The sequence below is a fragment of the Eretmochelys imbricata genome, chromosome 2 (assembly GCF_965152235.1).
Source record: "Eretmochelys imbricata isolate rEreImb1 chromosome 2, rEreImb1.hap1, whole genome shotgun sequence".
Lineage (NCBI taxonomy): Eukaryota > Metazoa > Chordata > Testudines > Cheloniidae > Eretmochelys > Eretmochelys imbricata.
The window spans coordinates 3,432,471-3,456,882 of NC_135573.1; the positions used below are offsets into that span (position 1 = coordinate 3,432,471).

Sequence of the window (24,412 nt, forward strand, 5' to 3'; positions counted from 1 at the left end):
GTCCCAGGGTGCTAGGGCAGGGATCCATGCCCCCAGCGCCTGGGCACCGCCAGAGCCACCCTGCAGGGCTCCCACCCAGAGGGCAAGCCCTGGGCATTCACCCGCTCGGCTGGGCGAACTCGCCCCCCCGCCATGAGTAGCTGAGGGAGCGCAGGGCGTGCGTCTCCTCTCCAGCAGCCGAAGGGCGTCGCGTGGGCTGGGGCAGGCCAGACCCCAAGTGTTACTTGGGTTCGACGGACGCCTGCCCCAGCCCACTGGCCCCCAGCTCCTCTCCAGCCTCCCCCGGGGGGAGGGATGGAGGTGGGCAGTGGGAGTGGCTGGGGGAGCTGCCGGGAGTGCGGCGGGGCGGGCTGGGGAGACCCGGCTCTTTACATTTCCTGAGCCGGCCGGGGCTGCCCCCGCCAGGCAGCTGCTCCTGGAAAGGTCACGCAGCGGCTCGGGCTGCACACAGAGCGAGGCGACGCCCTCCCAGCCGCCCGCCGCAGCTCTGCCACAGGCTCCGGGGAGCGTGCGCTGGCGGGAGGGAGCCCCTGGGAGCCGAGGAGAGTGCCAGGCCCCCAGCCAGGTGAGTGCCAGCCCGAATGGGCAGCTCCTTGCGCTCTGTGCTCCCAGGGCTGCCTGGACCCGGGGCAGGGCACCAGCCTTTGGGTCCTTTGGGTGGCTGATGCCCAGCAGCACCCCCTGCAGCCTGGCATCGAGGGAGCAGCTCCCATGGAGCTTTGCTTTATGCCCCGCTGCTCCCCTAGCCCAGCCCAGCACGCTCCCTCCAGGCTACCTGGGCTGGGGCAGCTGCCAGGGCGGGGCAGCAAGGGGCGCTGGCTGGTCAGGTCACAGCCCCTTGCAGCGGGGAGCGCAGGGCTGTTCACTGGAGCTCACCCGCGGGTGGGACCACCCAGGCCAGGCAGCCCTTCTCCGTCGTCCTGCTGTGACTATCCCAGGCGGCGGGGCTCCCCGTCCCCAAGATTGTGCCCCCAGGGCTGTGCCCGACACCCGTGTTCCTTGGCTCAGTGTCATCCCACTGCTTTCGATTTACCCCCTGGCTCCCCCTTCCATGGTCTCATCCCCTGGTCCCACGCCTCCGGGGCAAGGCCTGGCGGGACACAACCTCGTGGCTCCAAGCCCCGATGCTTCGGGCGGCTCAGATCTGGACATCCTGCCCTGTGCCAGTGGTGTCTGGTACTGCAGGGCCCAACACCGGCTCTGCGTGCGGCACCTGGGGGCGCCGGGGCAGGAGGCCCCTGGGTCTGCAGTCCCAAATCACCCTGGGCAAACGCATCCACGTCCCACTGCAACCTCCTGCCTGAGTCATTCGGGGGCTGGGGATTGGGCTCTTCCCAGTCCAGAGCAATCGCTGCGTTTCCAGCTGCGGTGCTGGGCCCTGCCCCATGTCCCGTCTACCCCAGCCGCGGTGCTGGGCCCTGCCCCATGTCCTGTCTCCCCCAGCTGCGGTGCTGGGCCCCCCCCGTCCCATGTCCCCTGCGCTAGTTCTCTGTCCTTGCTGCGTGTCCAGCCGCGGTGCTGGGCCCTGACCCATGTCGCGTCTCCCCCAGCCGCGGTGCTGGGCCCCCCCCGTCCCAGGTCCCCTGCGCTAGTTCTCCGTCCTTGTGGGGTTTGCAGCTCGCCACACGTCATGTCATCTGGGCAGCGTCATTACTGGTGATTGCATCAGTTGGGGGGCGGAGGGGGAGGGTCTGTTTATTCGGAGCGGGGTGGGGAGCGACTGCCCGCTCTGCGGGTGCTCCAGGCTGGTGCTGACGGAGCCAGTCTGGAAAGGGACTGGGAGTCTCAACAGCTGGTGATTGAGAAGGTGGGGCTGGGACCTGCAGCCCTGGCAGGAGGCCCAAGGCAGGAGGGGCCCGGCACCCCCCATGCAGCCTATCAGGTCCCACCAGGCCGGCACAGCCTCCGGCTGGGCTCAGCTCACATGGACTGATAATCAGTCAGGTCCAGGTGGGTGTGTCAGCAGGGCCCTGCCGTGCCACTTCTCCGTTAACCCGCCCAGTGCTGGAACCTGGGGAGGAGGGCGGCATAACCTCCTTCTCCCTGAATCTTCCTGCTTGGCTGGGAAGTGGGGCCAGGGGGCACCTAGATTGGGCACACCCCTGCCCTGACCTATTTCTGGAATCCCCTCCGGTTCTGGGACATTACCTTGAGCCTCTTCCTCACTGAGGGCCGGTGCCTTGGCCTGGCTGGGGCAACCAGAGTCTGATGGACCCAAGCAGGAGGGGGATTGCGGGCTAAGCCCTGGCAGGTGGCAGTGCCCTTGATGCAAACGGTGCAAACTCACCCAGACTCTGAGTCACCCTGAGCAGCTGGGGCAGGGGGAGCTTGGGAGGTGCCGAACTCACTCTGCTCTAGAGAGGGAACTTGCCGTACAGACTCCATGGAGCCAGGGGTTGTAACTGGATGAGCCAACTTCTGCCAAGGTGGCCTAAACCGGCTCAGCGGCTCCTGTGCACCTGGCTGAAGTTCAAGGGCTTCTCCATGGTCATTAGCATCGCGTCACTGCACAGGAACCTGGGCTGGTCCCCAGGGACACGCCCCGGCCCCTGGCAGAGCCACGGGGCCGGGAGCTGGCTGAGAACCCCCAAGGCCACCCAAGAGCCACATGCTGGGAATGGCGCTCAGGCCTCCTGCCTGCCTGGGCTCGAACCAGCATCTTGGCTGGATACCTGTGTATGTGGCAGGGCGGGAACGTGGAGCCGATATCAAGAGACATCCTAACGAAGCACAGCTGCGGGCTTTGGGGACCCGGCCGAGCATGACAGCAGGAGAATTGGGGCTGGCCCCAATGCCCCAGTGCAGCGTGAGGGGCCGCTGTGCTGCAGGGAGCAGGGTGGGGCTCAGTAGAGGGCGTTCTCTCACAGTCAGTGCTGACCCTAATACCCAATAAGCAGCAGGGGGCACTGTGCTGCCAGGAGACTCACTAGGGGGCGCTCTCCCCTGGCAGGCAATGTTGGCCCCAATGGCCCAGCCCCGCACTAGGGGGCGCTGTGCTGCAGGAGGTGCCATCTTTTGAATGAAGCCTACGACTGAGGTCCTGCCCGCTTGGTGGCCATTAAAGATCCCAGGGTACTTTTGCAGGCGTACAGGAGTTACTCCCGTGTCCTGGCCAAATCCCAGTGGCCATGATTCCACTGCATCCCCTTTAATTTCAGCTGGGCACAGGATTCTTCTTCACTTCCTCTCCTAAAGCGCTCTGTGCTGTTACTGCTCGCTGGGACGGCTGCTGCGCTCCACCCCAGCAGTGGCTGCAGGAATCCCTCAAGGGTCGGCGCTTGTAAATCAGTGTATTAATCACCTTGGGATCCTTGCGGTGTGACTGTGCCCCCTGGCCCAAGTGTCCTTCCCCTGGCTCCCTGGGCTGGGGGCCGGTCCCCTCGCCACCCAGAGGCCTTCTTGCTAGCGCTAATGGGGGCGGGGGGTTACAAGGCTCAGCTCTGCATGGTGCCAGACTTCCGCCTGTTGGCTCTGCCCACTGGCGCTTTTCCCCTCACCAGCCTCCTGGCAAGACCCAGAGACACCCCTTCTGATGCCCCTTTGCTGGGTTAAATAGCCACGGGAGGAGAAGTCGAGCCGGGGGGCCAGCGGGAGAAGGGAGATGGAAACGGACCGGAGAGCTGCACAGAGGCTGCTGAAGGCAGTGCAGAGGGGCAGCGGGTGAGGGCGTTACAGGGTGGCTGCTCCAGACAGGAGGCGCTGCAGTGGAGGGGACATTCTCCTGCACAGAGAGCTTGGCGTTCGGGGACCCGGCCATGTATAAGCTGCAGTAATAGCTTTCGGCTACGCGGGAGCCCTGCAGGAATGATCAGAGCAGCAGACTGGCAGCCAGGATGCCCTATTCATGGCTCTGCCATTGGCTCACTGGGTGACCTTGGGCAAGTCATGGCCCCTCTCTGTGCCTCAGTTTCCCCATTGGCAAATGGGGCCCACCCTGCTCTCCCAAGGGGACTGCGAGGTGTCAAGCATGTTGATATTCCTGGAGGGGAGTCGGTCTGCTTGTGCTGTAGGGACCCAGGGACTGATCCAAAGCCAACCTGCCTCAGAGCTTGGCAGCGGCAGAGGGGAGAGTGCCCCCTACTGAGTCACCTACCCTGTTCCCCTCAGCACAGCGCCCCCTTGTGCCGGGCAGGGGCATTGGGGTAGGGGCACTCTGCCCTTGCAGTTAGCGCTGTCCCCAGTGCCCCAGCAGAGTTTCATGTGGCTATGGGATTGCGCTTCACTCCCTGTCCCAATCTGCTGTGCCGTATTTCTGCTGAACGACTGCCATGCTCCACCCCAGAAATGGCTGCATTTCAGTGGTGGGGGAAGGGAGCCCTGTACACAGCCTGCAAAGCAGAGCACACTGGGATGACAGTCACCCCAACGAGGCTCAGAACTGGGGAGAGAATGGCTCAGCTGCTGCCTGACACCAGCTTCCAGCCCCTCAGCGCCCAGGGGACTCGGGCCCCGCAGTCCCGACCCAGGCTGGCTGGCTGACTGGCCCAGGCAAGATTTCACTGGGCCCAGCCCATTTGGATTGGGCAACGATCAGCCAGAGCCGTTGCCCCAAACTGAACCCCAGAGCTCTTGAGGGCTGTAAAATCCCCAGCCCATTTGCTGATGGCTGAGCCAGAGAGACCCTGCCCCCGCTCAGCGGATCCCCGTGGCGGTGGGGTGGGGGGCCCTTCTCGCGCTAGCCCCAGATGCCGAAGAGCTGGTTCGGGTTGTTTCCAGCTCACCCGGCTGAACTGAAAACTCCGGCTCCTCCGCCCCAACCTCTGCCCACTTCTGAAATTCCCCCGTGAGCACCACGGCTTTGGATCATACTGGCCCCTGGCCAGCACGGTGAAACCAGTTCCTTGCTGCACAGCGGGCCCCTCACCCCACTCCCTGTGGCCCTGGCTGGTCCGGCTCCATGCCGCTCTGCCTGCCAAGGTGTCCCCTTCACTCCACAGTGAGGTGGTGCCGTGCTTGAGGGGCAGTGAAGGCCATTGTGCCACACTGTCTGCATCCCTGCTCCCATCGCCCTATTCTGGGGAGGAGCGGCCTCCCATGAGTGGATCGCAGGCCGCTGGGTGGCTCCGTGCCCAGAGCTGGGTGCAGTTGACGTTCTCCAGCCGGCCCTGTGATCACCTCAAGCGGGGATGGTGGACTTGAGCATGGCTGAGCACCCATTACCCTAGGTCAGCCTGCGAAGGCTGGGCCCGGGGCCTCAGGCTGGCTTTGGGAGAGCCCAGCTGGTTGCCCAGCTCAGAGAGGGTCAATGCCCGTGAGATTCAGGAGTTATCAGTGGGTCCCTGTTCTAGGCTTTTCCCCTCCCATGGCTATTATTAATTCCTGAAATGCTTTAAAAACTCCACCTATTGACAGGAAAGCTCCTGCATCGTTAACGGGTCGCATGGGTGAGCTGGAACACTCAGTAACAATCGGTCTCTCACCTTCTATGGGGGGGTCTCAAAGTGCTTTACCAAGGTGGGTGAGCACTGTAACAAACTGTTCTACTGTGTGCCATATGCACTATACTGCCAACAGACAATGGAGATTCTCCTCTACACGAAGTGGCATGAGCCAGTGCTTTCAGGACTGGATAATCTGAGCTGCCTATGCAGGATGGCACTAGGTCCTGGGTGGTCACTCACAGATACTATCCCCATGTTACAGAAGGAGAAACTGAGGCACAAAGAGATTTATCTGACTCAACCAAGCTCACAGAGCAAGTCAGGGATCAAACCCAGGTGTCTGGGTTCCCAGCCCCACCCCCTGCCTGCGAGACGAGGCTGCCTCCCCGGATCAGTCCACTTGAATTGTTTAACCTGCCGGGACCCAAGCTCAGCTGGGTTCTACAGTTGGTGACATCGTTAACGCCCGATACTTGGGAGACAGCCCAGCCGGCCTCGGGCTCAGGCAGGTGAGTGGTGACTTGCAGCGTGTTCCCGTAGGTGGCTGGAGGGGTGTTGTTAGGGCAGCAGATCGTGATGGCTTCTGTCCCGGCTGGGCCACTGACTCACTGTGCGACCATGGGCAAGTCCCTTCCCCTCTCCAGGGTTTGGGGGAAGGGTGGGGCCATGAACCGCCCACCCTTCTCAGGTGGTTCCCAGAGGCTGGGACCTATGGCTGGTGGGTATGTGTCACCCCTGCCCCTGGCTGCAGTGAGGCGGCCCACATAAGAACCCAGGCAGATCATCTGAACTGTTCAAGTGTGTCTCATAAGCTCTATACTGCTGCAGCTAAGGGAGAGTCTCCTTTACCCCAAGTGATCCAGGCCTAGTGGCAGAGGGTGCCTGGTTTTCTCTCCCTGCTGCTGGGCATTAAGCCTGGGTTGGCCAAGGAGGCAGGTCCCATTTGGGGGGGTCACTTTGCCCCAAGATTCTCTGCCTTGACAGGTGAGGAGAAAGGGGGGACCTGGCCTCACCCTCTTCCCAGCACTGGCTGTGGGGAGTGGGGGGGCTGTTGACCCATCCAGGAACGGCCCAGAGGGGTGACGTACTGCCAAGCACGGACTTCCCCACCCTGCAGCACAGCTCCCCCTACTGCCGCACCAGAGAACTGTGATCAGCAGTGACTCAGAGGCGAGAGCGCCCCCTGCTGAGCCTCCCAGCCCACTCCCTGCAGTGCGTGGCTCTGTGGGCTGGTGCGTTCAGCGGACCTGTTCCCCGGTTTGCCGCCTCATGTGCGGAGGGAGTTGTGCTCCAGGCCTGGCCTGGTGGACACAGTGACCTGGGCTCCGCTGGGTGGGTGAGGCTGTAACATCGCTCAGCGCCCCTGCCCGCTCCCCAGCCTGATACCCCCTGAGCAGGCTGTGGTGAGAGGAGCCCTCTTCCTTGGCCCCTTTGGGCAGCCCCACAGGTGTTACCGGGCACATCCCAGCGTCCCAGCCCCCGGGCCTGTAGAAAGGCCTCTGGGGTGTATGTGTCTACAGTGTGCTCCACTGCCCTCTGCTGGATGGAATCAGAACCACTTGACTGTGTGTCCTAGGCCCCGTACCACCTGTGGCTGGTGGCGATTCTCCTTTAGCTCCAGTTGCGGAAGCCTGGTGGCAGGGAGCCTGGGCACCGTTCTGAGTGGTGGCACCGTGACAACCACGACAGCCACTGGCAAGATACAGGGGCCTCCGGCTCTGTTCCGGACGCCCCAGGCCCATCGTTAGCCATCCAGCCTAGCCCTGCCGAGCCCCGGCAGCCCCCCGGGCCAGGAGCGCGGGAAGGGGGAGATAAAAAGCCCAATTTCCCTCCTGGAGCCTGGTGAAAAACACTGTGGGGGGCTGAGCAGGGGGGGTGAGGGCTTTCTGCCATTGTGCCAAATGGGCTCCAGTCCTGGCAGGCTCCCAGGGCCTCCCGCGTCCCTTTCACTCTCTTTTCTTCTCCCTCGCAGGCCTGTGTCTCTTTCAGCACCGGGCTGTCTCCTCCCCCCCGCCCCCCGCCCCCCGCCCCCCGCCCCCCTTTCTGCCCCTTCTGCCCCGTATTAAAGAGCTTCTGAGCAGCTGGCTCCAGCTCTGCGCCTGGGAACCCGGGGCGCCTCCCGAGCAGCTGGGTCGGTGCTCGCGTCCCGCGGGGGGTCACGCCTGGCTGGGGAGGGGGAGGGAGCAAGACAAGGACCAAGTCCCTGGAGGCTCCGGGGTGGGGTGGTGGGAGGGAACTGGGCCAGGGAAGAGGGGAGGGAGCAAGACAAGGACCAAGTCCCTGGAGGCTGCAGGGGGGCGGGGGGGGGGGGGAAGAGCCAGAGCCCAGATCCCTTCCCCCGGTCAGTTTCCTTCCCTCCCTCCCCGGGCACCTGCCGCCCCCATCCCTCCCCAGCCCTGATCCGCGGCTCCCCCTCGAGTCCCAGCTCCAGGGACGTCCCCCCGCCAGCCCCCCGCTCCTCCCGGGCGGCTCCCGCGGCATGAAGGCGCTGCAGGCTGCCGGGGCTGCGCGGGTGGCAGCGGCTGCGCTCAGCCGGGCGCCCCCGGGGGCCCCGAGCCCCGGGCGCCCCGGCGCCCCGCTGCCGCCCCCGGCTCTCAGCTCCCTCCCCTCCTTGCCTTGCAGAGCCCGGGCGGATCTGGCCAGGATGGCGGAGAACGGGCTGCGGGACAAGGTGCTGAGCCTGGACTCCATGAACCCGTGGGTGAAGCGGGTGGAGTACGCGGTGCGGGGCCCCATCCTGGCCCGCGCGGTGGAGCTGGAGGAGGAGCTGAGGCAGGTAAGGGGCAGAGCCGCCCCCTGGATCGCTCGGCTGGGGCCTCACCCCGTGCCCGCCCCGGCTGTCCAGGCTGGTTGGGTCGCCAGCCCCCCGGGGCAGGGGCCCGCTGTGCTGTTTGTACAGCGCCTGGCACTGTGCGGCCGCCCGCTCTCGGGGGCCCTGGGGCGCTGCCGGAATAGACACAGTGTTGTTAGTAAGAGTTAGACCCCCTCCGCGGGCAAGGCGGGCATCACCATGGGCAGGTTCTCTCAGCAGTGCCCACTGGGCCCCCTGGCCACCCTGTGCCCCCCAGTGCCTGGACACCTGTCCCCCTGCCCCCCCCAGTGCCTGAGCACCCTGCCCCCCGGCCTTCCAGTGCATGGGCACTTTGCCCCATGCCCCAAGTGCCTGAGCCCCCTTCGTGGGCCCTGCATGAGCCCTCCCTGGGTCCGATCCTGAGCAATGCCCCCCAGCTCCTCTTGAAGCCCATGGGAAGCATCTCCTGGGCATGGGCCCTGCGTTCCTCTGAGAGCACAGCGCCAGGCTCCTCTGACAGCCGCCCTCCAGTCATCGCGTCCCTGGCACCCAGGAGGGCGCCCAGCTGCTGATTTCTTCACTGCGTGCTGGGAAGCCCAAGGTCTTGAGCAAAGCCCTGGACCTTGCCTGTGAATTAGCTGCACTTAGTGCCCTCAGCCCAGAGCCCTGTGCAGACTCTGTGGGTGCTTTTCCCGGGAGCCCGCCAGCACTACGGAAACGCAGCCACTTCTGGGGTGGAAAGGGGCAGCGCGCAGCAGGGCCAGGCAGCAGGCCGGGAAGGGAAGACAAACTCCACGTGGAACTGCAGAGGCGCGGGGGCAGGGGGTGGCCGGGTGATACTCCAGGCACCGAGGAGCTGATGGGCAGGAGAGAGACTGCTCACACTTGCAGGCCCTCAGTTCTGGGGCTGGGACATCCTCTCCCAAGGGGATGGAGCCGGAGCCCAGTGCCTGCCACACTGACAGATCCTGCCAGACCCCAGGGACTGCCACACTGGCCGTGCCCTCATCCGGCGCCCTGTCTGGTTCTGCCTGGTCAGGCCACCCCACCAGCTGGAAGGTGAGGCAGGGGCGGGGCCAGTCACCAGGGTTACACTTGCACCTAGGCTTGTACTCTGCACACCTGGGCGCAGGTGTCTCCCTGGCCTGACATGGGTGGCTCATTTACATAACCTGGCTCCAATCCCTGTGTCACTCTTCCCCTCTCCTCCCTCTGTCCCCATGCCAGGACCCAGGGGGAGGCAGGAGGCTCCCAGAGGGAGGTGATCCAGGGCTGGGAGCTCCCATCTCTGGCACTGGCTGGGTCCGGGGGGGTAGCTCTGTGCAGGGGGCTCAGCGAGGTGCTGTCCATGCCCGCTAGGGCTGGGCTGCGTCTCACTGTCCTGGTGAACATGCTCGTGGTGGCGATGTGCGTGCAACCACGTGGCTCGGGGGGATCCAGTAAGGGTTAATGGGTGGGCAGGTTACAGCCCAGGCAGGCTCCATGCTGCCTTGCCAGGGATGGCCGCTCCCTCACACTGAAGGGCGGGGGGGACTTCCCTCCTGCCCTGACAGCCACTGACAGCCGCAAGCTCTGGGCCCTTCCTGCCCGTTCCTGGCACTGTCTGGTCTGGCAGGTGCAGGCAGGCTCCAGGACAGGGGCTTTGACAGCCTCGCTCACCCTGGCACAGGGCGTCAGACCCGGCAGCAGTGACCATCCTGCCAGCATGGCCCAACACAAGCGGCTGGCCAGGGCCGGGAGCGGCCAACAGCCCAGTCAGGGCACAGGGGGTGCAGTGGCCCTGGCCAAAGAGAGGCTCCAGGTCTGTGTGTAATCCCTGCGCTGGCTGAGACCTGTAGCTGCAGACAAACCAACCTGCACACGGAGCCAATCTGTGGGCACTTAGGGCTCCAGGATACCCCGGGGCTGCGTGCATGGGCACCTGCAATAACTCATAAACAGCCGGGTTGGGATTTGAATCCTCTTGTTCCAAAAACGCAGGCCCTGCCACTTGAGCTAGAGGAGAATCTCCTTGAGCCATGAGCAGTACAGGGCCTATGACACAGAGCTGGGCAGTGCTGAGTCCATGCAGGAGAGGGCAGTGGTGTGTGGGTGTGGTCTCACCAGCCAGGCCTCCCCTCCCCTCCCAACAGGCTGTGGCTGTCCCCTGCCCAGTGACTGCTGCATGCTATGAAGTGCCAGGGGGGCAGAGGTTGTGCCCTCTGTAGTCAGCAGTGGGAGCAGGCTGGGTATGCCCCTGGCTGGGAGGGTTCCTCTGGCACCAGCAGGTTATGCTTTCCCAGGCCTCATGGCATGGTGCCACCTTGCCAGCTGCTTTGGCTGCCTCTCCTGCAGCTTGCGGTCAAAGGAGCCTGTCTCGCTGCCAGCCTCTGACTAACCACCACAAGGGATGGCCCAGTCCCCTGCACGGCCCCCATGCCCGCCCTGGATTGCATCCAGCTGGCTTGGCATGTGTCACGTCCCCACCACGTAGCCCACGTCCCCAGGTCCATGCCATTGCTCTGCACACACACGCGGGGTCCCTCGTCTCTGCACGGGCTCTGGGCTCAGTCCCCTGAGGGCCCCAGAGGGGGGTGGGGGAGACAGCCTGTCCCATCCCAGCACCTGGGACACAGTGGGGCCCCCTCTCCCTCTCGCCCTGACCCTGGGGGCGCCTGGGCCCTGGGAGGGGCAGCACAGGGCAGAGGGCGTCATGAACGGAGCTGAGAAAGGCCTGCCCTGCCTGGGGTCCTGGGGATGGGCAAGCATCCCTGGGGCGTGGGGCGTGGGCTTGGGACAGGCAGGCCAAGCCCAGAGCCACTCGGCTCCTTGCAGCTCGTGTGCCCTGCCAGGGCCGGGCGCTGCCCTGGTTCTCAGTCCCTGATGGCCAACCGGGGCAGCGCAGGGCATTCCCGTGCCGGGCTGACTGTGTGTATCCCTTGTGCAATGCCTGGCGCTGGGGGTTTACCCGCACAGGTCAGAGCAGGCATGTGGCGAGGGGCAAAGTCCCTGGGGGCGGGGTGGGGGCACTTTCCCCAGCTGATCCTGGAGCCAAGTGCAGCGTCCCAGGCTCAGGGTGACGCAGGAATTCTTGCTTCCGAGACACGTCATCCCGAGGGCAGTGACCTCCCTGCCTGCGTGGGTGCTCCAGGCTGGGCATGCAGCCAGGCCTGGGACGCCCCGGCCCCGCCCACAGGAGGCGCTGTGGGGAGTGGGGGCAGGAGTGCCGGTGCAGGAGCCTGGCTGGCAGGGACCCAGCAGCTCTGCTCCGGCCTGGCACTGTGGGGAGGGCGCGACGGCTGCGGGGCAAGTCGAGGGCTGCAAGGCAGGTGCGGCAGGAATCCGCCAGCCGGGAGCCTCAATCAGAGCCCCTCACTGCGGTGCTGCACTGGGCAGCGGGACGTGCTCGCCCCCCACAACCACAGCCCACTTAGGGACACCAAGGCCCCAGGGTGGCACTAGGGGGCGCTGTGCTGCACGGCAGGGGTGCATCAGTAGGGGGCGCTCTTCCCTCCGGATGCAGGCCCTGGGGTGGCGCTAGGGGCGCTGTGCTGCACGGCAGGGGGCGCTCTCCCCGCTGGATGCAGGCTGGGTATCATAGCTGGGGGACAGGGGCAGCTTTCCCGGGGTTGGCTCCGTTCTCCCTCCTCCCTCTCTGCTCCCACAGGGTGTGAAGAAGCCTTTCACAGAGGTGATTAAAGCCAACATTGGCGATGCCCATGCCATGGGCCAGCGCCCCATCACCTTCCTGCGCCAGGTACAGCAGGGCTCTGCCACCGCCGGGAGCGGGAAATGTGGGGGGGAAAGGGGGCGACCACCCCCCTCCAATCTGAGTTTGGGGGACAGGCCTTGGGCTGGGCCCCTGCCACTCTGCGGGTGGGGGTGGGGATGGGGGTGGGGAGGGAGCTGGAAAGAGCCTGTGCCGAGTTTGGGGGTGGGCTATAAAACCCAGCCAGTGTGGCTAGTACCCCTCTGCCTTTGTGCAGGGGACACTGAGGCACAGGAAGGGAAGGGTTGTGTCTGAGATGGCTCATGGCACCAGTTGTGGAGCCAGCAATAGAAGCCAGGAGTTCTGGCACCCAGCCCCTCCCCTGCCCCTGGCTCTAACCACTGGCCAGAACTGCTGGGCCATTAGACCAGAGCAAGGGGGCACAGGACACAGACAGTGGGGATGAAAGGGCTCAGGAGCCTGTGGAACTCACTGCTGCAGGAGCTTGGTAACTCCGGGCATGGGCTAGACGCTGACAGCCCTGAACTGAGATGCTGCCAAGTCAGGACTCAAGGCTCCTCCCTGCAGCCCCATCACACGGAGCTGGGGGCCTTGCTGGTCCCCAAGTTCCTTGTCAGCCAGGCTGCTAGGCAGGGAGGGCTCCTGGGGTGGGGGCAGCTGCGTGACTGTGGGGTGGAACGTGGAGCAGTCTTGAGGCTTTGTGCCCTGCAGGTCAGCGCCTTATGCCTGTACCCCGAGCTGCTGAGCAAACCCCTCTTCCCCGACGATGCCAAGCAGAGGGCACGCAGACTGCTGGCAGCATGCGGAGGGCAAAGCATCGGTGAGTACCCCCCCCCCGGGAACTCAGCCTGCTGCCCATTGCCCCCCCCCAGGAACCCAGCCTGCTGCCCCCCGCAGGAACCCAGCCTGCCACCCCCCCCAGGAACTCAGACCGCTGCCCCCACCCCAGGAACCCAGCCTGCTGCCCACTCTGCCCCAGTCCAGTGTGCTGCCCAGCCCAGCTTGCAGCCCCCTCCCCAATATGCTGCCCACCCCCTCAGGCCCAGGGCGCTTCCAGGCCCCCCCCCAGCCACAGCAGAGTCACACGTGACCCATACGAGACCTGCAGGGGCGCGTCCAGAGCCACATGGGACATCTGCTTGGCTAAGGGCCCAGGCCCAGCCGCTCTGGGCGCACAGTGCCCACAGGCGAGGGCTGGCACGGCCTGGTAGCCTTGCTGGTACCCTCGAGGGCGCCACATACAGAAGAGCAGGACCCTGGAATGTGTTAAAATCTCTGTGTAATCTACTGGGTGGCTTCTGGGGGAGATGAGTTTGGGGGGCTCCAGCTGATACCCCAAATCCCCTGTCCCCGAGAGGGGCCCCTCCGGGGCGGCCAGGTGTCCCAGAGACGCTGTCCCTGTTCCCTGCATGGCTGACAGCATCTCTCCAACCGGGAGCACTAACCCCTGTGATGTAGCCCCCCCCAGCCGGGCCCCAAGGGCAGCACCCCCTGGAGCCTCCTCTGCTCACCAGCACCCCCCAGCGTCTGCTACCCCAGGCCCTAGCTCGGGTCTCTCCCCCGCCAGGTGCCTACACTGCCAGCCCTGGCATCGAGATCATCCGCCAGGACGTGGCACGGTACATCGAGAGGCGGGACGGGGGCCTCCCCGCCAACCCGGACAACATCTTCCTGTCGACGGGTGCCAGTGATGCCGTCATGGTAGGGTGTCCCATCCCCCCAGCAATGGGCACACGCGGGGGGCTGCAGGCTGGGACTGAGGGGTATCGATAGAGCTGGGTTGGGGGGGAGTCCAGGAATGTGGGTCGGGAGTGAGGGGCACCAGCAGAGCTGGCGGGGGGGGGGAGCCCCAGGCTGGGCTAGCAGGGGGCCGTGGGTCGGGAGTGGGGGGCACCGGCAGAGCTTGGGGGAGGTCTCTGCTCCCCCTGGGATCTTTACTCTCTCCCGTTCCTGAGCTCTTGGTGCCCCCGTGCCCGGGGAAGAGTTGGTCTCTCGCTCTGCTGCCTGGTTGCTGATGCCCCTGAAGCTCCCAGGACCCCTCCCCCCGAACCCCTCCCGCCCCGCTCTGGGCCCTGGGCCACCCCTGTTGGCTTTACCCTCAGGGCAGCGCCCAGGGGGCTGGGACCCAGCTCTTACGCCAGCGTTGCCTGGGTGCTTGGGCAGCCTCACAAAGGGCCCTTTGTGCCATGCTGGGCACAGCCCTGGCAGACTGGCAGCCACAGGCCTGCTGGGAACTCACGGGCTGGGATAGTGGGGTGGGGGGAGGGATGACAGAGGGGGGCAAGAGGGGTATGGGGAGGCTGCCTCCAGGTAACCTCTGCGAGGAGCAATGGGGGGCAGGCATCTGACCCAGCCCTGCACCCCTGTCCCTGGGGGTGGGGGGTGCTCCAGGGCCGTGTGAAGTGGTCCAGTGGGCACTGCCCAGAGCATCAGTGGCCCTTTGGTCCCAGCCCCCAGGGTCCTGCTGCTCCTCGGGGGGAGCCCTGACCCAGACCCATTGCCACACCTTCGTGCCCCTCTGCCCCCCCGCGCTGTGGCCCCGGTGGACCCCTGGCCCCTGCCCGCCCTGCGCTGCCCCTGCCCATCCCTCCCTCTCTCTCTCCCCAGACCATGCTGAAGCTGCTGGTGTCGGGGGAGGGCCGGTCGCGGACGGGCGTGATGATCCCCATCCCCCAGTACCCGCTGTACTCAGCTGGCATCGCCGAGCTCAACGCCGTGCAGATCAACTACTACCTGGACGAGGAGCACTGCTGGGCGCTGGACGTTGGGGAGCTGCGGCGGGCCCTGAGCCAGGCCCGCGATCACTGCCAGCCCCGGGTGCTGTGCATCATCAACCCTGGGAACCCCACGGGTACCGCCGGGCGGGCAGGGAGGGGAATGGGACAGGGGCCTTTCTCCCCCAGGGGGCACCGGCTCTGATCCAGCCGCAGGGCAGGGACTGCCAGGCTCAGTGGGGCCCGGGGGATCTCCAGAGGTGCCCAGCCAGCACCTGTCACCAGCCCTTCACTCTTTAGCTGGCTCTTTTAACAAAGCTCCAGCTTCCCCCTCACCAGCCAGGGGGCCGGGTACTGAGAGGTCAGCGCAGGGGGGCCAGGTCCGGGTAGCAGCTGAGCCCCGCAGCCAGGGTCAAGCAGAGGCAGGGTGGACTAGGGGTTACAGCTGGGCACGGGAAGCCAGGACTCCTGGGTTCTATCCCAGCACTGCCAGACTCCGTATGACCTTGGGCCCGTCTCATCCTCCCCCTGCCCCCACGCGTCAGTTCCTGGCTGTAACACGGGGGCGACCCTGAGCCACCTGCCAAGGGCCCGTGCTGGGAATTAGTGCTTGTGAAGGGCTTTGAGATCCGCGGGTGGGCAGAGGAAAGGGGCAAGGTGACCCAGTGTCTGGGGCCCTGGCACCACGGCTTGGGTGCCATCCAGGCAGAGTGAGGGGCAATGGAGCGAACAGTCCAGCCCAGTGCTGTGCCCGCCTCCTGGCCTGTGCCCCCAGTGCTGGGGGGGACGGTGTGGGGGGCAGCAGGTCTATGGGGCCCTGTATAGAGCTGTCCCCCAGTGCCAGGGTGGGTGAGGGAGGCCTAGGGGGCAGGAGATCGAGGCTGCTGTGGGGCTCTGTGTGGAGCTGTCCCCCAGTGCCAGGGTGGGTGAGGGCAGCGTGGGAGGGCAGGAGGTGCTGGCTGGTGCGGGGCCTCCATGTCCCCCCTGATGGGCTTGTCCTGTGCCCACAGGCCAGGTCCAGAGCCGGAAATGCATTGAGGATGTCATCAAATTTGCGTGGGAGGAGCAGCTCTTCCTGATGGCCGACGAGGTGAGGGCAAGAGCTGGCTCCTAGCCCCGACTGCCCCACGGCCAGGCTCCCTGTCCTGGGGTGTGGTTCTCTCGGGGGCGGGGGCGAGTGTCTCTTTTGGGGAGCCAGCCCGGCGCCCCCCCACCAGAGGGGCGGGCAGAGCTCCGGGACTGCCCATGCCCAGAGGAGTGGGCTGGGCTGTAGGGTCCCGTGGCCAGGTGGGTGTTGGCCCTGGCGTGGCCTGTAGGGTTGGCCGTATTCCTGGAGGTTTCATGATCACACAACGTCATCTTAATTAAAGATTCATCTTTGACTCCTGGAGACACCAGGACAATCCTGGAGGGTTGGCACCCCTAGGCCTGCCTGTGCGCCCGGCGGGTGCCCTGACCCCCCTCCTCCCCCCCCACAGGTCTATCAGGACAACGTCTATGCCGAGGGCTCCGAGTTCCACTCCTTCAAGAAGGTCCTTTTCGAGCTGGGCCCCACGTACTCGAGCGTGGTGGAGCTGGCCTCCTTCCACTCCATCTCCAAGGGCTTCATGGGAGAGTGAGTGGCCCCTGCCCGCCCCGGGCTGCCCCACGCCCCGAGGGCAGCCTGCCCAGTGCCCGGGGCTTGGGGCAGAGCACGGCTGGCGGGAGCAGGGAGCGGGCAGCCCACCGAGTCAGCTGCTCAGGCCCTGCCCGGGACCCCCCGTCCACTCTTCGGGGCGGTTCTGACCCGGAGCTGAGCCCAGCCGAGCTGCTCACAGACCTGTACACACAGCCCAACACCCCCCACGGCTTGTGTGTCGCGGAAGCATGACATGCCGGGCGGCACCGAGCCGTGCCCCTTTGCCCTGGGGTCCCAGAGACCTCACCCCACAGGGGGCACCCCCAAGGGGCAGGAGGGACACAGCCCCCAGGGCATTGAGGGGCGAGGTAGGGACTCATGGGGTGCCTGTGGGGGGAGCAACAAGTGATCCCTCCCAGTAGTGGGAAGCCAGGCCCCAAACCCCAGGGGTCCCAGAGGGATGGAGGACAGGCCCTGACCCCAAGAGTCTCAGAGGGAGGGAGAGCCAGGCCCTACCCCGCAAGGGTCCCAGAGGGACGGGATAGCCAGGCCCTGCACCCCAGGGGTTCCAGAGGGAGGGGGGAGCCAGGCCCTGCACCCCAGGGGTCCCAGAGGGAGGGGAGCCAGGCCCCATGTCTCGCCCTCTCGTCCCCCAGGTGCGGGTTCCGCAGCGGGTACATGGAGGTGGTAAACCTGGATCCGGCTGTGCAGCAGCAGCTCTCCAAGCTGGTGTCGGTGCGGCTGTGCCCGCCCGTGCCCGGCCAGGTGCTGCTGGACGTTGTCATGAACCCACCGAAGCCTGGCGAGCCCTCGTACCAGAGCTTCATCCAGGTAAGTGCGGGGGGCTTGCAGCCAAGGCCCTGATCCCGGCCACCAGCCCCAGCCCCTCCCTGAGGGGCACCCCCCACCAGCCCCATGGGCATCTTACCCCATAGCCACCAGCTGCCCCCTGCACCAGCCCCAGGGAAGGCCCCATCCCCCCCCTCCACCACCCCCATGGGCCTCTCACCCTGACCCCCAGGCCCTGCTATACCCAAGTGCCTGTCCCCACTTCCCCCTGCCTGCAGCCCCTCCCTTCTCCCCCACGGCAGCCCCTGCCACTCAGCGCTGTGGGTCTCTCTCTCGGCTCCCAGGAGAAGCAGGCAGTGCTGAGCGACCTGGCCCACAAAGCGCAGCTGACCCAGGAGATCTTCAGCCAGGTGCCCGGGATCCGCTGTAACCCCGTGCAGGGCGCCATGTACTCCTTCCCCAGGATCCAGATCCCAGCCAGGGCGGTTCAGGAGGCCCAGGTGAGAGCTGGGCACGGAGCAGCCTGGTGGGCGGGGGTGGGGGAGCAGGGCCTAGGGTTGCCAGGTGTCCGGTTTTCGACCAAGGGACCCTGGTGGCTCCGGTCAGCACCGCTGTGTGGGCTGTTAAAAGTCCAGTCGGCAGCGCAGCGTGGCTACGGCAGCTCCCTGCCTGCCCCGGCTCCACGCGGCCCCGGAAGCAGCGGCCTGTTCCCCCTCCGGCTCCTAGGCGCAGGGGCAGCCAGGGGGCTCCAGGTGCTGCCCCCTCCCCACGCGCAGTTCCCAGCCATGGGAGCCGTGGGGGCAGCGCCGGCAGATGGGCATCGCGCGGCAGGTGCCGGAGAGGGGACGTGCTGCTTCCGTGAGCTGCCTCGGGTAAGTGCCACCCGGGGCCCGCGCCCCTCACCCCCTCCCACGCACCAACTCCCTGCCCCAGCCCTGACCCCCGCCCACCTTCCAAACCCCCCAGCCAGAGCCTGCACCCCCTCCTCCACCCCAAACCCCTGCCTCAGCCCGGAGCCCCCTCCCACACTCCGAAACCCTCGGCTCCACCCTCCAGCCTGGAGCCCCCTCCTGCTCTCCAAACGGCTCATCCCCAGCACCACCCCAGAGCCTGCACCCCCCAGATGGAGTCCTCTCCCCCTCCCGCATCCCAACCCACTGACTCAGCCCGGAGCCCCCCTCCCACACTCCGAACCCCTCGGCTCCACCCCCCAGCCTGGAGCCCCCTCCTGCTCTCCAAACGGCTCATCCCCAGCACCACCCCAGAGCCTGCACCCCCCAGATGGAGTCCTCTCCCCCTCCCGCATCCCAACCCACTGACTCAGCCCAGAGCCCCCTCCCACACCCTGAACTCCTCATTTCTGGCCCCACCCCAGAGCCCGCACCCCTTCCCACATCCCAACCCCCTGAGCCAGCCCAATGAAAATGAGTGAGCGAGTGAGGGTGGGGAGGGTGAGCGACCCGGAGGGGGAGGGGGGAAGATGGAGTGAACAGGGGCGGGACCTCGGGGCAGGGGCGTGGCAGGGGCGTGGCCTCGGAGGAGGGAGGGGGCTTAGGGTGTTCAGTTTTGTGTGAGTAGAAAGTTGGCAACCCTCACAGGGCCAGGGGAGAGCCGGGCACGGAGCAGCCTCGGGGATGGGGTTGGGGGAGCAGGTCCGGGGAGAGCCGAGCACGGAGCAGGCATCTCTGCTCCCCTCCCATCTCCCCTAAGCCCAGCCCTTGCTCCTCCCCAGGCCCGGGGCTTTGCCCCAGACATGTTCTTCTGCCTCCAGCTGCTGGAGGAGACGGGCATCTGCGTGGTGCCAGGGAGTGGCTTTGGGCAGCGAGAGGGCACCTATCACTTCAGGTAAGGGCCCCCCTGGCCACGCTCCGCACCCAGATCCCCTGGGAAGGGCTGGCAATGTGGAGCTGGGAGAGACCCAGCAGTCTGCACCCCCGCCCGAATCCTGACACCCACCCCCTCCGCCCGACTCCCACAGCTGCTCACACCCCCAGTCCTACCTGCCATCCTCCTGCCCCTCAATCCTGACCCACAGCCCTGCCCCCTCAGGAGGTCTCTGACTCCCGCTTTCTCTTGTGCCCGCTTGCGCCCAGCTGTGCAGGGTGATGGGGGGGTGTTAACAGGAGCGGGCGGGGGCTGGCAGGATGGGCTCAGCCAGGTGTCCGGGGCTGAGGGGATCTCTCTGCCCACAGAATGACCATCCTGCCGCCTGCGGAGAAGCTCCAGATCCTGCTGAAGAAACTCAGCCAGTTCTATGCCAAGTTCACCCGGGAATATTCCTAAGGTGCTGCCCGGGGCAGCCGCCCGCTCTGCCCTGCCTGTCCATCCAGCGCCCGCCGGGGGCTGGGGCAGCTTCTCCCTCTGGCCGTGGGACTGGCCCTCCCCGCCCCCGTGGCCCAGCTGGCTGAATTCCACTAGCCCCGTGCAGCCTGCTGGGCACTGCTGGATGAGGTGCCCTGGCATCTGGGCAGGCCCTGGCATCGCCAGTCAGTGGGACCTGCAGCTGGGCTCCGGCAGCACCCTCTGTGGTGCACCCCCATGCTCCCTCTCACGCACGTCCCCTGGCCAGGCTGTATCAACAGCACTGCTCCTGCCCCCTGGTCGGTGCCAAGCCCCAGGTGCCCACCAGCTCCTCCCCACCCACATACTGCCTTGAGCCATCTCGTCCTGAAGTGCCTTGTTCCCCCACCTCCTCTGCTGGCCCCCGTGGCTCTGTCTGCCCCACAGGCCAGGCCAGCAGGGATCCCTGCGCCACCCCCTTCCCCGGGCTACAGCGGGTCGGACAGAGCCACCCAGGGATCCAGGCTGGGCACACGGTGCCTGCCCAGGTGGAGAGCTGCCTGCCGGGGGCATGGACAGCTGCAGCCCACGGAGGGACGTGCCCAGCCCAGGAGGGTCTAAGTGTCCCTATTTGAGCCTGCGGGGCTTTGCTCTGCCCCCGCCCAGCTCGTCCCCAGGGCCTCCCTGCGCCCGGGTCCTGGGCAGAGACGCAGCCGGGGGCTGCGCGTGGGCCTGGCCTGGAGCCCCCAGAGCAGCAATAAACAGTTAATGACTGAACAAGGGCTGCCATGCTGTGTAGGGGGGGTGGGGGGTCATTGCTCTGGAGGGGGGGCCCACGCTGGGACACACGGCCACCCCAATCCCTGCCAGTGTACGGCCCCGCAGGAGTGAGCGCCACCTGCTGGCCACGCTGCTGCTGCTGCCCCACCACCAGCCGGGCACCGGCAGGCAGGTGGCAGTGGTGGGGCTCTGCCCCCATCTTGCCGCCCCACTGTGGGTCTCTGCAGCCCCCTTGTAGCTGAAGGATGAAGAGCAACAGCTCTACTAAGCAGGAACCTGCCCACATGCTGCAGCCAGCCCTTGCCAGGCCCGAGGGGCCTGCTGTGTCTGGGTGTGGGGCTGGCCAGGGTGGGCGCAGTGATGCTGGGGAGCTTGCCAGCTTTCACCCCTGTTTTGTGCTCAGTGTAGCTGGGCCCTGGAGCCACAGGGCCGGGCTGCAGGGAACGGGCGGGATTCAGCATCCCATGGAGAGCGAGCCGGGTCCCCTGGTTCTCCCGTGGGGAGGTGGCCACAGCTGGGGGCAGGGGAGACATCCCATGGGGCAGAGGACAGGAGCTCGAGAAAGGAGGAGGCCGGGGAGGGAGGTGCGTCCCTGGGGATGGAGTCAGCTCTCTGCCCCACTTAGTGCCATAGTTGATACAGGGGCAGGACATGGGGGCGGGGGTTAAGCTCAGGGGTCAGCCCCCGGTCATGTGTCCTGTCCCCCGCACCTGCCCCACTCAAGACTGGCGCCTGCAGGATGCCCCGCCGGACTCCCAACAGCAGCGAGAGATCGGGAGGGCACCGTCCCTGGGGTGAGCACAGCGCCGGCGTCCCCTCTGTGATGAGCTGCAGAATGGCCACTGTACACCTGGGCTCGGAGACATGACGGCGCCACGCGGCCTGTGGTACCCTGTGCCCCCTGCCACTGCCCAGGCCTCGCCCCTCTGCATGCCGGGCCTGCCTGCCGCCTGGGCCACTAACAGCTGCTGCTGCCCTGCCGGGGGGTCAGCACCCACCAGAGCCAGCCGGGGAGTCGCTGCAGCTTGGCTGGCACTTGGCACTGCCCGACGCTGGTAGGGGCAGAGCTCTGGCTGCCCAGGCCGCAGCCAGCTGACTGATAAACCCACCGCTGTATGGAGAAGGCTGGTTGGTGTCAGGGCAGATCCTGGCTAGGGGCGCTGGGCCCTGACGAGGAGCCAAGTCTCTGCCAGGCGTCAAGGGCAGAGCTCCCTGGGAAGGCAGGAGGGCTGGAGCCCAGACGGGCAGTCTAGGAGGCGGGGAGGCCGTGTGGCCTGCCCTGAAGCAGAGTGGGACCCCTGGGGGGTCTGCCCCACTGTGGGGGTTTCTCCAAGGGACTGTTTACAAGGTGGGGGAGTGTCACAGTGGTCCTGTGGATCCGTGACAGTGGGGTAGGACGCTGCTTGTGGAGTAGGGGGGCAGGGTGAGGGCGCAGCCTGGAGATATGGGTGGGGGGGGTCAGGGTGCTGCTGGGGGGAAGGACCAGGGGATCAGGGTGCCACCCTGATGTCAGATACAAAGAGGGTCAGGGCACCACTTGGGATAGGCACCGGGGCGGGGGGGGGGGATCAGGAGGGCTTGGCCTTGTTTCAGCACCCATCAGCCCAAGGGCTCAGCCAGCAGAGCCGCTCTGGGTATGAGGAGCCGCCTGAAACCCAAGCGGCGGGCTTGGCCCATGTCCGCGGCCCGGGAGCTGGCCAGGCTGTGTGTGCCTGCCAGTGCGTTGGCAAGGCCAGCCCATGGGGCGCGAGCGCTGTCAGCAGTGGGCACCACTGGGGAAGGAGCAGCCGTCCTGCCCCAGCCAGCAGAAGCAGGTTCTCTTCAGCAGCCAGCTGGATGGCGCCATCCATGCACCACCTGCCCTGGACCCAACCTGCCACGAGGAGCAGGACAGCACGGCACGAGCCGGGGCCATGTGGGCGGCAGGAATCGAACCTGCAACCTGACTCCCAAAGCACCAGTGCTAAGGCCAGACCCTCCAACCCAGCAGTGCCCAGCAGGCTGCGATGTAGAGGGCGACATGGACGTGGGTCACCAGGACACTAGTAACAGACAGGGTCTTTCCTTCTACCATCTCACGGCACGTCCCGGGGCAGGGCAGGAGGGGAAACTGAGGCATGGGGAGGGGAAGGGGCTTGGTCACACATTACACGGCAAGTCAGTGGCAGAGCTGGAAAATGAACCCAGGTGTCCAGACCCCACTGAGGTGCTCTGACCCACCAGGTGAGGCTGCCTCTGCCAGGACAGTCCCAGGCATTTGTAGCCAGCGTCCCCAGGCAGCTTGTGTCACGCAGGCAGAAGTGCGACTAGGACAGGCTGAGAATGGCCGGGCGCTCGCCCCCAGGACTGACCGTGCCAGCCCCAAAGGGGCTCTTGTCTCTGACTCACCCGTCAGGCACCCAGGGTTGATGACGCACAGCACTTTGGGGGGCTGCAGTGCCCCCGGCTTTCCCAAGTACCCGCCTTGATCTCCCCGATATCCAGGGCCCAGGCGCCTCCTCGTCCAGGTGGTACTGCACCCTGACGGCACCGGTCAGTGCTACGGCGTCCGCATAGAGAGGGTGCCCGGGCACCAGCAGCAGCATGCCCGCCCTCCCGGGGTCCTGCTCATTGACCACCAGGGGGAGGACAAACTGGGCAAGGAATCAGAGAGGTCAGACAGCTCGGCTCTGACCTCCCGGCCCCCAGGAACGTGGAACCCCCTGCTCCCAGTGACATACACCACCTCAATAGCTGAGCTCGCCCACCCCCACAGCTTCCAAACAGGGCCTGTCCAGCCCTAGGAACTAGGTGAGCCATCCACTCTCCCAGTGAGGCTGTAGGGAAAGCCCCAGTAACTGGGGGTGCTGCGGGGAGCTGGGTAGGGGCACTGGCTGTGGGGGAGCTCCCAGCTACTCCATTCCCAGCCTCACCCAGCAGGGGGTGCTGTGGGGAGCAGGGCAGGTGCTCTGGCGGGGGGAGGCGCTCCTGGCTACTCCAGTCCCAATCTCTCCCAGCAGGGGGCGCTGCAGGGGGGCGCAGGCTGGGAGCTCCCGGGCAGCTCGGCCATGGCAGACGGGGCGTTATGGTCTCTCACATGGTGCTAGGATTAGCGACTTGGTTACGTGGGGGAGCTCAGCAGCTGAAGGGGAGCCCGCCCCCCTGGCCCCGCACCTGGGCAGGGCAGTGCCCAGGTTACCTTGCCTATGAAGGTGATGGGTTTCCGGCCCATCACATGTGTGGCTTGGAGCTGCAGTCAGTGATCTCCTGTCAGGGTCTGGGTGCGCCCTAGGGGAGGATCAGCTGGACATTCCCCAGGGCCTGCTGCCCACGGCCCTCAGCACTTGTTACCCACATTGACCCAGTAACCCCACAGCCCCCTCCACCTCTGCGAGGCAGCTCTGGGTTAGCCCCTACGAATACCTGGGAAACTGAGGCACGGAGTGAGGGAGGGATTTGCCGAAGGCCCCACAGCTCGTTAGTTGCAGAGCCACAAATAGAACCCAGGAGTCCTGGCTCCCAGGCCCACCCTCCCTCCTGATACTGTGGGGCTCAGGGGCTGCCTCCGCCATGTACCAGGCTCACCCAGCAGCGAAGGACTGACCGTGCCCAGTTCACGCTGCAGCCCTTGCCAGGAGAGGTCCCAGCACACCTCCAGTCCCAGGCAGTGGGGGCCAGGGTCTCCAGGTTCCTCCAGCTCATCCTGGCGCTGGGGTTTCAGGACTGCTCTGAGCACCGGGGCCAGGGCAGAGCGCCCACAGGATGCCCCCAGACTGGCACCTCCCCCCCTGCAGATGGTGACTGCAGGGGCCCTTTGCCAGAGCCCTGTGCCCTGCCCACAAACAGCCCGTGGTTGAAGTTTAACCTGCCCTGTCCCTGCAGCTCAGCCCATTACGCCAACGCTGGGCAGAGGAAAGCACACAGGCAGCCACCCGCCCGGGGCCCTGTGGGGGCAACCCGAGATCTCCCCACATGTCGATTCCCTTGGCTCTCTCAGCCTGGCAGGCTGTTCCATTCGCTCCCTGCCGTCTGGCCCGGGTTAGCCTGGGCAGAGAGGGGGCATGGGCTGTGCCCACATGGGCACTGAGACACGACGGGCCTGGCCTGGGAACAGCGTGAGTGTCTCCGCTCTGATCCCATGCCAGTGGCTCACAATGCCACCCAGCCCTGCTCAGAGGAGTAAAGCCTCCGAGTGGGGCTGCTGGCCACCTGCAGGCCTGTCTGGCTGACCCATCTCTCTCTGCAGCCCTAAGGCATCACAGAGCTAGTCCGGAGGTAAGGGAGGGTGATCACAGTCCAGGTCCAAGAATCAATCCTGAAGCACTTACATGAGAGGAAAGTGATCAGGAACAGTCAGCATGGATTCACCAA

The 24,412-nt window shown here is 66.1% G+C and overlaps 1 protein-coding gene across 2 annotated transcripts; it reads left to right on the forward strand.

The window, feature by feature from the left end:
• Positions 1-390: 390 nt before the first annotated feature.
• On the forward strand, positions 391-20,062 carry LOC144260848 (alanine aminotransferase 2-like). Of its 2 annotated transcripts, XM_077809688.1 has the most exons (13): positions 391-565; positions 5,644-5,890; positions 8,004-8,157; positions 11,819-11,908; positions 12,593-12,701; positions 13,449-13,582; positions 14,489-14,732; positions 15,606-15,685; positions 16,074-16,210; positions 16,870-17,044; positions 17,347-17,502; positions 18,735-18,847; positions 19,195-20,062. In XM_077809688.1, the coding sequence occupies exons 3-13, from the start codon at positions 8,026-8,028 to the stop codon at positions 19,283-19,285; spliced, it is 1,461 nt and encodes a 486-aa protein (XP_077665814.1). In that variant the 5' UTR covers positions 391-565; positions 5,644-5,890; positions 8,004-8,025; the 3' UTR covers positions 19,286-20,062. The 2 variants fall into 2 exon arrangements, with proteins under 2 accessions (XP_077665814.1, XP_077665813.1); XM_077809687.1 differs by lacking the exon at positions 5,644-5,890 and having other exon boundaries at positions 434-565.
• The last annotated feature ends 4,350 nt before the right edge of the window (positions 20,063-24,412 follow it).

Bases quoted from the DNA above. Each gene is read 5' to 3' on its own strand.
- LOC144260848 (XM_077809688.1), top strand. From the start codon at position 8,026: ATGGCGGAGAACGGGCTGCGGGACAAGGTGCTGAGCCTGGACTCCATG. The intron at 15,686-16,073 runs GTGAGGGCAAGA...CCCCCCCCACAG, and splicing joins TCTTCCTGATGGCCGACGAG to GTCTATCAGGACAACGTCTA. The intron at 17,045-17,346 runs GTAAGTGCGGGG...CTCGGCTCCCAG, and splicing joins CGTACCAGAGCTTCATCCAG to GAGAAGCAGGCAGTGCTGAG.